Here is a 12,546-nt window from a genome sequence, read left to right as displayed (position 1 = left end):
TGATAACTACCACTTGGGATGAAGAATGGTGTGAATGGAGATATTCAGAGTGAAAACGGAAAGGAAATTCGGCAGCGTAGCAGGCTAAAGGCATACACAAACAGCAAATCTATGCTTTTAATTGACAGCGGCGCTTATTTCACCTTCTCTATCGGACCCCTCCACCGTTCCGAGTTCTTTCTTCCCATTCTGACGAGGGCGCAGGACAAGTGTTCGGGGGACGATCCTCCTCGCGTCCCCAGGCGCAGCAGCTGTGGCAAAAAAAACCTCTTTGTTCGGGCCGCTGGGGGGGGGTTGGGAGGCGGAGTGGCCCTGCGGTGCCCCAGGGGGCGGCTCCGGGGAACGAAGGTGGGAGCCGGCGGGAGGGAGGGAGGAGTGCCGCGGGGCGGGGCGCAGCGCTGAGAGGAGCCGCCCCCCCCTCCCCGCCCTCCCGCTCCGCGCCCGCCGACGGTGCCGGTGCCGGTGCCGCCCGCTCCCGCCGCCCCCTGCCCGGAGCGGGCCGGCCCGGCTGCACCATGGCCGGGCAGGAGTGGGATTGGTTCCAGCGCGAGGAGCTGATCGGGCACATCAGCGACATCCGAGTGCAGAACCTCCAAGGTAAACAAACGTCCCCGAGACCCCTCCCACGCCGCCCCGCTCCTCTTCCTCCTCGTCTCCTTTTTGCTCCCCGTCTTTCCTCGTGCTCGGGGATCCGCAGCCCACCCCACGGCCGCCGGGAAGGAGAAGGGGGCCGGCGGTTTCCCGCGGCGGGGGTGCGGGGCCCGGCGTGGTGAAGGGGAGCAGCCCGGGGAGGCTCGAAGGGGTGCGGCCGAGCCCGGCCCCACAGCACCTGAGGGGCCGTCGAGGAACGGACTCCGCGCTCCGGCTGCCCTCGCTGCCGAGCAGGCGGTGCCGGGCTCGCCCTGCCTCGCCGCTAACGGGAGTTTCGGCTTCCGCGGGTGGGAAGAAAGCCGGGGGCAGAGCGGAGAAGCAGCCGGGGCCGCGCGGACCCTGTTGGCCCTGGGTCCCCGCAGCCGGAGGGGAAGGCGGCGGCTGTCCCGGCGTACGGTTGAATAGACGTGGGCAGAGCTCTGGGATAAGTCATCTCCGAGATACTCTCCAGTTCTGCCACAGGCTGTGCTGGTGGAAAGGATGCAAATACCCGGGCTTGGATGCTGTTGGTATCAGTCCCTCCAAAGTTATCTTTGCCCCTCACCAGCAAACTCTTTGTGATTAGCAGAAACTGATGGGAGAATTAAAAGCGTCTTTGGTTTATAGGCATGGGAGAACGCTCAGATTGGTGTGTTACATCAAACATATTCAACAGCTGGCATTATGCTGCTGTGTATCTTCATGTCCCATAGAAATAATAGACTTGAATTATAGGTCATTATCTCTTCCTGTTTCTGCATAATGACATTAGAGCTCTATCTTCTGGCGGAGGCAGTGCAGTTGTTGGAAATTAATTTTTGGTTGGATTTGACTTAGAGTATGTATAATTTATCAGGGAGGAAAGGAAAAAAAGATCCAAATTAGCCATTCTTTCAGCTCTGCAGCTAAGTGCATATGGAGTGTGACCTGCATCTTTATAACTTCTGAAATACCGATTTCCAGTTGCCGGGGCTGGCAATTTTGGGTTGAAATCCCCTTGGGTTTTGACAGTCTTTCCTTGTAATATAATCCTAGATTTCTGACTCATGGTTCTGTCTCTTTTGATTCTCTATGTTAGCATGGATGGCCTGCATTTGATATCTTGCGGTCAACTCTAGTGATTAAAATAGGTTTAATCCTTAACTCATGGCAATTTGGAAAGTGAATAGAAGTCTGTTCTTAAAATAAATAATAATAAAAAAATCAAACCCGCCATGTTTTTCCCATTGCCTCTCCATTTATGTAAGAAGGAGTTAAACTTGTTTTCCTCTCTGGAACTTAGAATGCATTTATATAGATGCACACAGCCATCTCTAGAACTCCTATAGTCCTGTAGGAGAAACGTCATCCTACATGGCAAATTCCTTCGAATAACATTATGTTAATGAAAAGAACTTCTGTCCCCCTCTTACCGTATAAGAGGAATTCCCAGAGATACTTTAGTTGACACTTTGTGTGCAAAACTGAACAGGATTTTTAAAAAGTTGCCTATTGTGGGCTATTACCGAGAGAAAAGGCATTTGTTCTAGGGTGCTGCTCTAAAGCAAGTGATAATACGTATCACTTACAGCAGATATGATTTGTAACACATAACTCTCACATTAACTTCTAGAAATGGAAAATGTTACAGATGGTAAGTCTGATACTCAGAAGAGTGTGATTTTTGTCATGCTGGAGCCCAGTGACAAAGCATGGTGCTTCTCTTCAGCATGCTTTCTTGTAAAATGGCAGCATATGCTTTATGTTCATATGTGGTAATTAAACTTTTTCATGCGTTGTAATTCAAAATGCATACTCCCAAAAGATTATGATCTGAATCACCATGAGTATCATTGTCAGCTGCAGAATCAGTAACAGTTTTGATGTGCTAGAAAGTCATGAGTTTCGGATGAGAAGCCAGCTGGGGCTGGTGCAGTTTGCAGCAGCATTGCAGAGCTCCTATGGGGCCGCATGAGATGGCCAGAGCTTATGGTTTGAATGCATCCTTTCAGTGGATGCTGTTGCATTTGTGGAGATGCTTTACAGTCTCTGGGAATCCCTTGGTGTGTCAGTAAACCCAAGATGCCTCCATGATGCACAGGGAGGATGTTGTAAGGGGAGGATGGTAGGGAGCAGCAAGATATTTTCAGGTATGAGCAGCACATGATAACACTGAGACATGTGCTGCAGGGATAGAAGCTGACCTCTGACCATCTCCTGCTGATGCAAGGAGCTAGCCTAACAGGGGCTCTTTTAGGTCTGTAAGGCAGATGGAGACATTTCTGTCCCGCTGTGCCTGAGCCATCCTCTCCAGTAGCTGATGGAAGAATCAAGGTGACAGTGACAATGGCATGAGAGCAGTACCTCAGGAGCCTACCCAGTATTCAAGTTTCTGCAGGCATCATGCAACCATCTGCCATAGCAGTTTACCATATTCTTTCTGTCTCCTTTTTTGAAAGCTAGAAGTATTAATTTCTCTTGAAAAATTCTTCACCATGACTTAGCTAAGCTGTAGTGCACTGCTAATTTGAAATGCTATCTGAAGACAGCATATGTGGTTTCAGTCTGCTGCATGTTCCCTCTCCGTGCGATAGCTCCACAGAACGCTGCTGAAGGATTTGGGATGTCAGTTGCTGGGATGTGCTGTAGTGGGAATGCTTTGCAGCATTACGATCCGGCTGAGCTCAGAAGTGTCCTAGGTGTGTGTCCAGGGGGGCACAAGTAGGCTCAGGAGCTATATATTTTGGCATAAAACAGATTGCTGCAAGTATAATATGGACGTTTTTCTCAGCTTTTTTTTTTTTTTTCCCACAGGAAAGCCAAAATTAACAGTGGTGAAATTTGCTAAACTGAGGGGACGTAGAGGGAAAAAAAGTTGCTTGTGTAAATGGAGTTATGGCTGGATATTTAGCCATGGGCATATGTTGATGGTCTTTTTCCATCATGAACTCAGATTTTCAGGTTTTCTTTTGTTTTTTGCTGTTTGTTTCCAGTGAAGGAAGTGGTAGTTCTGATCTGCCACAGGTAAGTGATGCTAAATTCAGGAGCATCTCTTCCATTTTGAACAGAGGTAATTTCACAGAACAAAGTAGCCGTTGGATGGAGAAGAGGTGAATATAAAGAGGGAATAAGCACCAGGTGTGCTGATGTGCAAACTGGGCTCCTCACTCCAGCTCTGTTTGGCTTGCTAAATGCGTTTAATAAACTGATGCTCTTTACTCCTTTGTTCTGTTTGTATATTCTCCATAGTGAATTTCTCCACATACTGAGAGAAAAAAATGGAAAGTCTGTGCAGAATGTAGGAGTGCATCATCAAGCAGTGGAATGCTCAATAATTAATTTCCTGCCAGGAGATGGGCTTTTTCTTTCTTTCTTTCATTACACCACCAGTGGGAACATTTTGTTGCAACACAAGGATATTTTAAAAATCTTCCTTATTGGAAGCTTGATTTAGGATCATCAAAAATATACTTGCTTAAGGTGAATTGTGCTCACTGGAAAGAGGTAACATCCTCAGTAAGAACTGTTTTCTTTTAGATGATATTTTGGTCCTAAATTCAGTACTTTTCAATAGTCCAAATGTATATACAATCACATTTCTTTCCTTATATTCGTTGGAATGAAGTATATAGAGGTGAATACTTGTATAGTCAGAAGTTTTTCTCATCTCTGAAATATGAGTACTGTTATCACCATTTAAAAATGACTGTGATTTGAATGCTCTTTTTTTTTTTTTTTTTTTGTATTTGTAATAGAGCACGTGGTCTGGGATGGGAGAGTCTATCAGGACTAGACAAGGAGCACAAAGTCCTGCTACTTGTCATTTTGGGGATTACTCAGAATTTGATCCAGATCCCACAGAAATCCATTGATGTATGTTCCCGAATTCCCCTGGATTTGAATACTTTTCCATGTCTCAGGCTTGCTGAGATGGTTAAGTAGCCTTGAAATGTATTTGGAGGGCTACACTGGAGCATGTTGTCAAATGAAGCAAAAATAGTGGTAACAGGCTGAAAGAAACGAAATGAGCAATACCAGACCCATACGCTCCCTATCTTTGCCCTGGTTTGTAACTTTGCTTGCATTACTTTGTCATAAACTCACAGCACTTCCAGATTTTGCTTGCCTTCCCATTTGGATACATAAGATCTAGGCTTTTAATAAGCTTTGGACAATAATAACTTCAGTTGATATTGAAATGGATGTCAGCTTCCTTTGAGATAGCCCATCCCAAGGCCTATTTTTAGAGAGTTAATACAGGTGCCCAACTCACAGCAGCTAACTCTCTTTATGAGTGAACATATCTCTGTCTCTGCTTTTGGAGGCTTGTGCACCTCCAATGGTCATCAGAAGGCAAATGCTCACAGTCAGGAATTCTTGAATATATTTTTCTCTATATATTTTTCTTTCTGTATGAAGCATAATGATTATGACCATTACACTTAACTACAGAGGGTGTTGTGTTGTTGCTTTGTTTTGTTTTTGCTTACAAGATATCAGCAGCATTTGACCTGCTTGCTATAGTTTGAAACCCATAGAAATTTCATAAATGGAAGGGAATGTTTTATTTTTAAATGAATCCATTTGTTCTGACAAAAGTAAGGTGTTGTAGCTCTCCATTGCTTTAACTCTTCTGTAACTTGACCTCATATTCAGCAGTATTTAATTCTACTTGTAGGCATGTTACTTTCATTTGAGTTCCTTGTAGATTGAGGTGACATTTGTAGAAATAAAACTGCCTGGAGAACCTTAGATGAAGGAAGATCAACTAAGTGATGTTATGCTGTATACAAGTTCAGTAGACCTGGGAGTTATAAATGCAAAGCCCCAAAATGCAGATTCAGATCCAGGCATAAGAAACTAAAGATAAATGCTGGAAACAAAATCATTCTGATGGAGATGGCTTCTGTAATGGCACTTTCATGGCTTACAGTGTTTGTCATCAATGACAGGAGGACTCCCTTCTCTAAATGAGGCAGCACTTGCAATGAAATAAAAGAGCAGTGAGAGGTAAGAGAAAGCACAGATTGCACGTTTCAGTGTGCAGTTTTAACAAGGTCAGTGCCTAATTTCTCTAACAAATTAAAGGTCTGGGTTCTCTGTCCCATTGCATGCATGAAGTTACGTCAAATTCAAATCATGCCCAATAGCTGTACAGTCAAATGAACCCATGCATTAGCACTTCATCGTAAGAGACACTGTTCTTGTTTGGCCTCTAAGCACAGACCTGGCTGGAGGCTGGGGGCTGATGCTTTCACACACCACCACATCATTTCTTCCCTCTTTCCTGCCTTGGTGAGCTGCTGCTCAGCACAAAGTGTTACCCAGGACAGCTGATCACATCTCTGACCCTAACTGGTTGAATGGCATTAGTTTTAAAATGGCAGTACTCAAAATACTGTATTCAAATTAATGCTGATTAAAAAAATATTACATGCTTCTCATAGCTTCTGCTGTTTATTTTTTCCTTTGTCCACTAAGTTTGGACAGAAATTCAAACAATTTTCTTTCTCCAAGCTAATTTCAAGGTCATGTCACTTGTATCCTGACATGTTTATAGCATTTATTTAGGAAATATTTCAAATGAATGACTGTTTCCTTTTTTTTGTTTGAAAGATTGCTTTCTATTGGACTAAAACAACCTTGGGTATTTTAGCTTGTCACTGTCCATGTAAGGCCGTATTTTCTTCTGTACTGTTTAAACTTGTTGTTTTTGCAGAATAATTGCTAAGGGCATGTCCAAAGAAGAGCCAAATTTTACCTCTATTTCCATGCAGAAGTAAAAAAAAAAAAAATCTCAAAATGATGTATTCATGGGAAGAAATCAGCAGATAAGGAGTTGCATCTCTGTCAGTGCTGGTGTGGTGAAGGCTATCACAGCACTTTTTAAGAAATAACCATCTTTTTCTACAAATATCTTTACCTACTGCTCTATTTTTACGTCTCCCCACCCATTTAAGTGCAAGGACTGTAGGTGGAGGATTGTGGGATGGATTTTACTTCATTGTAATTGCTGCATGTTTCTGTGCAAATAACTGAGCCATGTTTTGTCTGCAGTTTGAGGCTTCATAGCCACAAACACAAATTGAAATCCGTACCTTCTAAGGAGGCTCATGGTAGCAACAGCCTGCGTGTCTCCAGGACAAATGCCTGTGGACATGTAACCTGCAAACAGAATGGATTTATTTCTAAAACCAGAAATCCCATTGAATCTGAAAAGATGTTATCAAGGATACTTAATAGATAACCCTCATCTCTGTACCAATTACTCAATTCGACAGCATGATTCACGAATTGTTAAAATAATAAATTACTTGGAGGGATTCTGTTAATTATTTCCGCTAATTCTGACATATGAAATAAGTATCTTTTGCACTGCAGTATCTTGAAATTTACTCCTGATATATATCAGTGTAATTCAGACCCAGTGAGTCTATTAACTATGAGCTACTTTGTTATTTATACCTTTTGCGTGTTATTATCTTTTACTGTTCTTAGGCAGAGATGAAATCTTTCTTGATCAGTGTTGTTGATTTACTTCGTTATGGCAGTCAGTTTTCATGTTTTTATGTTTTCGAAATATAATTCCAGTTATTGCTTACTAAATAATGTTCCACAGAACTAATTTCAAATAGAAATATTTATATCCCAGCCTTTTTTTTTTTTTTTTTTTTTTTTTTTTTTTTTAAGCCATGTATCCCACTGGATTTTCTTCCTCTCCTAATTAGCGCTGGTGATGAGTACATTTTTTTTTCAAGTCCCCAGCAGAAAGTCTCTGCTCTTGGGCAGTGCCCATGACCAGGCCCATGACTGGTGCTCTGTGAGTCAGACTGAGCTGCTCTCTCAGTGCATCTCTGATAACGCTGCACACTCGTGAGTCCACAGCAAGCCTTCTCAGGTCAGGGATGCTTTACCAGGAATGCTCCAGCTAGATCATCACAGCACAGGCTTTTTAAGCATGGGGACATATCTTATCTGATGGCAATAAATCATACTTGTGTGTACTGAAAATTTGTGATTTTCAGGGCTGTTGGACTTTTGACTTTTCTATATTTTATATTTGCATTGGAGACTTTGTATTGGTTGTGAAACAAATCTCAAGTGTCCAATTAGCCTTCATCATGGTGGATGCCATAGTGCCCTGTCTCATTCAGTGGGACTCGCAGAGTAGGTTCTCCATGCTTAAGCCATGCATAAGGGAAGCTTAGGTTTAGGTCTTGCACCCCTGATTCTCCTCAACAGGTGCTGAAGTAGCTCAGATGGTTTCTGTTCTTTGTTTCTTCCAGCCTGTTTTTTCTGTTTCCTTCAAGAAATCAAAATAAGCAGTACAGTAGGTACCTTGACAGCCAGTCCTTTAGGTGTTGTTTCTACGTTGTGAGACATGTTCTGCTCCATTGATTCTACCTCTTTGACAAGGCCCTCAGTAAGCCTTGTTACAAGTGACTTCAGCAGCTAACATTTAGAATCACTGGGGAAATGTTTTTGGTCCCTGTCCTTGTTCTCCGGTTCCACGTTGTGTAGGGGACTTCTCATCCCTGATGATTAATGTCACTGAACAACATTTAGTTCCCATTGCTCACAATTTTATTATTTTTTCTTCTAAAGATCTCCCTGGAGACAGGACAAGGCATGATTTAAAGTTACAGAGACTCATACATTCTTTAATTTCTGTTTATTACAAAGTAAAAGTTTCAAAGGGATGTAACACTAGTTAAAAAAAAAACAACACAAAACAACTTCTACTCAACCATCTTTCAGAAGTTAATGTATTTATTGACCTTGGCTGAAAGAAGACAGAAATAGTTTAAGCTGCATTTCTTCTCTTGAAAGTAGGTCTTTTTGATGTACTCAATGTTGGCCTTTCAGAACTTTAAAACATTGCCTGTTTATTAGAAGGATCAAAAAAGAATAGGATATTTAATTGTTTTCAGAAATCTTAAGAGGAAGCACCTTGTTTTGGCCACTAATACTAAGCAGTTACATAAAAACCTTCACCCATAATGCTGCAGTTGACAGTATCACTCATCATGTGGTTATTTAAGAATTTGGAGGTCAGAACAGTGTGCCATCCCTGAAGTCAGGAAATGGTGGTGCCTCTGGAGATCACAGGAGAAGGGCAGGGTGTGCTTCACCATGGTCTTGGGAGTGACCAGGGGGCTGCTCTCAGTTGATGAGAGAGCTCCTGTAGCCACTGAGGTGTGGAGAGCTGGTACTCATGCGTCTCTCTCCAGGCTGATTTCAAAGTAATTAATAGCCAGTTATATTCAGGTTTTGTTTCAACCAGTCAGTTCTTGAGTGCCTTTCAAGTCCTTAACTTTAATTTGGTGGGGGTGTCTAAACATTGCCCACAGCTGGCTCTAGAGCAGTTTTTTTTCATGCATCTTTAGTCCTTCGTTTTTATGCTGAGAATGATGAAAGCCATCTGCAGAGGTGGTCTGGATGCCTGCAGCAAGCTCTGATGAGACCTTCATGTTGCGTCACTCAAGCCAGCAGACAGTTTTGTCATTCAGGCTTTTAATTATGAACCAAATGTTCGCTTGACCTCTCATACTCTCATTTCAGCAGTGAACCAAAACTTAGGGCAGTGACCAACAACAGAGCTGCTGCAGTTTGGGCTCTGTGAGCAGGAGTTTCCGCTCATTTCATTTATTACACTAATGATGAGTTTTGGAACCCAAACTCTGTGGGGTTAAGCACAGCATAGTGTGCTAACATGGTGTCCATGTGACAGAAAGGTTCGCAGGGCTGCCTGTTTCATTTTGCCTCAGCAGTCCTGCTGGGTGTGTGTGTTCCTGCACGTTGCATTCCTAGAGATGGATAGGACTGTTGCAGAGGTGGGAGTAGCATTCAGGAGTCATGGTTTTACAGAGAGGATCACAGCTTGACTTCTTGTACTCAGATGGTATTGATGCCTATAGGTTTTTTTTCCCTACTGCTTTGTATTTGTCTTGACTAAAACTGAAATTTGTCCTTAATACATACTAACAGTGAATTATTTTTATTTCTTTAGTAGTTGTATCTCATGTTTTTGATGTATTTGTCTGATTGGCTTCCCTGTTTAACATATGAATAAAGGCATATGAAAGCCAGAGGACTTAGTTATCCAGCATAAAAGTTATCCAGGTAGTGTAATGATGCTTTTCTGCGTATGAACATGGAATGCTTTGGTGGAGCAGGCTTTGAGTCTTGGTCTTCTCTCCCTAGGATGCATATTATAATGATCTGACCAGTTTCCTTCTTTCACACCGTCTTTACCTTTCCTTCACCATCTGACAGCAATACATGTCTGAATTGTAACCAGCTTATTGTCTTTAGTGAAATTGTGCAACTCACTAAGATGATTCTACTTACCCAGCTCTCCTCCCACCATGTGGTGTTGCCCAGTCTGGCAGCAGGTGCTTTCCTTCTGGGTTTGCTCATACTTGTGTTCTCTCCAATGCACACCAGTTGGAGGGTCAGGACTAACTGAGCGCAAGCAGACATCATTTTGGCTTGGCTCATGTTTTTATAATGTAAATAGAACAAAATGCTTGTGGAATGGAGTCAGCATGCTTTATTGTACTTCATCCTGTCTGGAAAGATGTATTTATAGTAATGTTATGTTGACCATCTTTCTGAGTTTCTGTTTTATCATCTTCAGGTAAACTTTTCCTCCAAATGCTCTGGAATTACCTCAGTCAACATCCGAGTTAGCTGCGTTCCCTTGGCCTCTTCATACTGTACTTCCAGTTCCCTCAGTTTATTCAGAGAGTTCTGTTTGCTTTGTTTTGAGAATGTGTTGCTAGAAAGGAGATAAAGTGGAGCTGGGGAAGGAAGGAAACTTGTCACTATAAGCCAGAAGAATATCCTTCATGGTGAACATTCCAGGAATTATAATTTCTTTTTCTTAAGGAATGTATGCTAATAAAAGCTTTCCGCTTGCATGCATAAATGAATCAGATCAAATTTTATCCCAGGCTGAACTTGCTGTCACATTGTACTTGTAGTTTCAGTTCTTAGAAGTATCCAAATGTTATTTTAACAGAGAACAGTGCTGTATCTGCTGGCAGGAAAATGTGTCTCCCTTGTGCTGGGGTCTGAAAGAGCTCAGGAATGGGTAGAGAGAAAGACCAAGGGAGAGTTTGTTTAGGGCATGGATGAGATATTAATCTTGCCTGTGGAGAGAGATCTGTCAAAAGATGTCTGTTTGCCCTGGATGATTACAAGTGTATGTTCTGTAAGAGGAAGAAATGAGAGAGTTAACAGAAAATTAGAAATAGGAGAGCAATCAAAATTGTTTTTCCTTTCTGTAAAGGTCAGAGAGGGATGAGACAATTAAGTGCCTCACCTTGAAATGTGGTTTATAATGGCTTATAATGTGATACCTGAGAGTGTAAGCTGCCTTGACATGAAGCCAGTTGAAGCCGGCGTCCTGTGGAGTTGCAGCTTGATAAATAAGCCATTCTGATCTGCTTCAGGAAGATTTCTTTTCTTCTTTGTTTTCTTTTCCCAGTTTCACAGGCTCTTTGATTTTCATCTGGTGATCTATGTCTAGGCTTGGCTTCATGGCGAGAAGAGGGGAAAGCATTACTCTATAGTCTCATGACTATTAGAGACAAGTTATTAATATATAAGCAAACAAACGACAGGTGTTTTGCTGAGACCTTTCCCCCCTACTTTTTCAATCTATCCTCCCACTGCAGCATGAGAAGTGCTGGGACCTGGCCACCTCTGAAGTCTTCCTGAGCTTCTCCTGTGCTGCCTCCACTGCACACCAGTGCTGACTGCGATCAGCATGTGCGTAGGAGAGCTGATCCATTGCTAAAGGTTTCTTTGGGAACCCCAAAGAACAATAATATCCTGTTGACTAGGATTTTACTATTTATATCCGTCAGCTGAGCAGCCGCCTCCTCTGCTTGCTCCCTAGTTACCACTGTGTAAATCTGTCTTTGTACCATGTTGTCTGCTGCATAGGTGACAAAACAATCTTTAATTTCAAAAGGAATTTGTTTGAGGTACTTAGAAAGGCAAAGGCATGGATGAAAAAGGCTGAAGCTTTTTTTGCTTTGTTAACCTGTTAGTGCTTTGGGCATCAAGATTTGTAGGAAACTAACCTAAAAATAAGAGAGATCACTAGAAAACAGTACAGTATAAGAATCCCTGATAGGTATGTCTGTAGAGAAGTGCTGGCATATACCTTTCAGATTAAAAACCAAACCCTGCCACCCACGTACTCTCCAAGCAGTTCATTCCTTTATCTTCCTCTTGCCCACCCACCCCCCCCCCCTTTCTTTCCCCTTTTCTACAGTAGATTTTCAATCTACTTGAGTAGAAAATATGTTACCTTCTTCTAGAAAAAACCCTTCTTCTGCTTTGAAACAGGGAAAATACATCAAATTTTGACTGGTATTTTCTAGGTACCTTTTTTAAAAGGTGAACCTTTTAAGAGAGGCTGCACAATTTACTTAGAAGAAAGAAAATACAGTCAAATCTGTGGGAGTCTGCTACAGTGAAGTGAAAGGAAAGTAATTATCTAACTGGGAGTTCTTTATAAAGGTTTTTGAGGCTCCTATCAGAAACAAAATTGTGTTAATAATGTGACTTAGAATTGGCATCAAGTCCAGTTGCTTTGGCTCTGAAATGCATAATGCCCACTGTGGGGGTAGAAGGTTAAAACTGATCTGAATGAAGCAGGAGCAGCCACTGCTCCTAGTTCAAGGTATTTTTAAGCTCTGTGAATGTGGATTTTCTAAGTTCTGCTTTGGTACCATCCAATATGTAGCTCTATGGACATGTCTTCCAGAGTCCAGGCCCTCTTGGAAGACCTCACTGGTATACCAGCCAGGGAAACACCATTAACTCTTAGCCTGTTCCTTCTCTTCTGCACTTTAGGAATATGGTGGCTCTGTGCAGCTCCCCTCTCCTTTGCTAATACTCACCACTGCTGCATTCTGAGGT

At 42.5% G+C, this 12,546-nt stretch overlaps 1 protein-coding gene across 1 annotated transcript in view; it reads left to right on the top strand.

Annotated features, from left to right (window-relative positions):
* The first annotated feature begins 475 nt into the window (after positions 1 to 475).
* The window catches only part of CLMN (calmin), a 69,501-nt gene continuing 57,430 nt past the window's right edge, over positions 476 to 12,546 (top strand). The window contains exon 1 of the mRNA XM_042867308.1: positions 476 to 597. Within this exon, the coding sequence (XP_042723242.1) occupies positions 516 to 597 (82 nt within the window). The 5' untranslated portion in view covers positions 476 to 515. The remainder of the gene's footprint in view (positions 598 to 12,546) is intronic.

Source organism: Lagopus leucura, unplaced genomic scaffold (assembly GCF_019238085.1).
Source record: "Lagopus leucura isolate 7727_CA_CO unplaced genomic scaffold, USGS_WTPT01 Super-Scaffold_1, whole genome shotgun sequence".
Lineage (NCBI taxonomy): Eukaryota > Metazoa > Chordata > Aves > Galliformes > Phasianidae > Lagopus > Lagopus leucura.
This window is presented reverse-complemented; position numbering and strand designations above follow the sequence as displayed.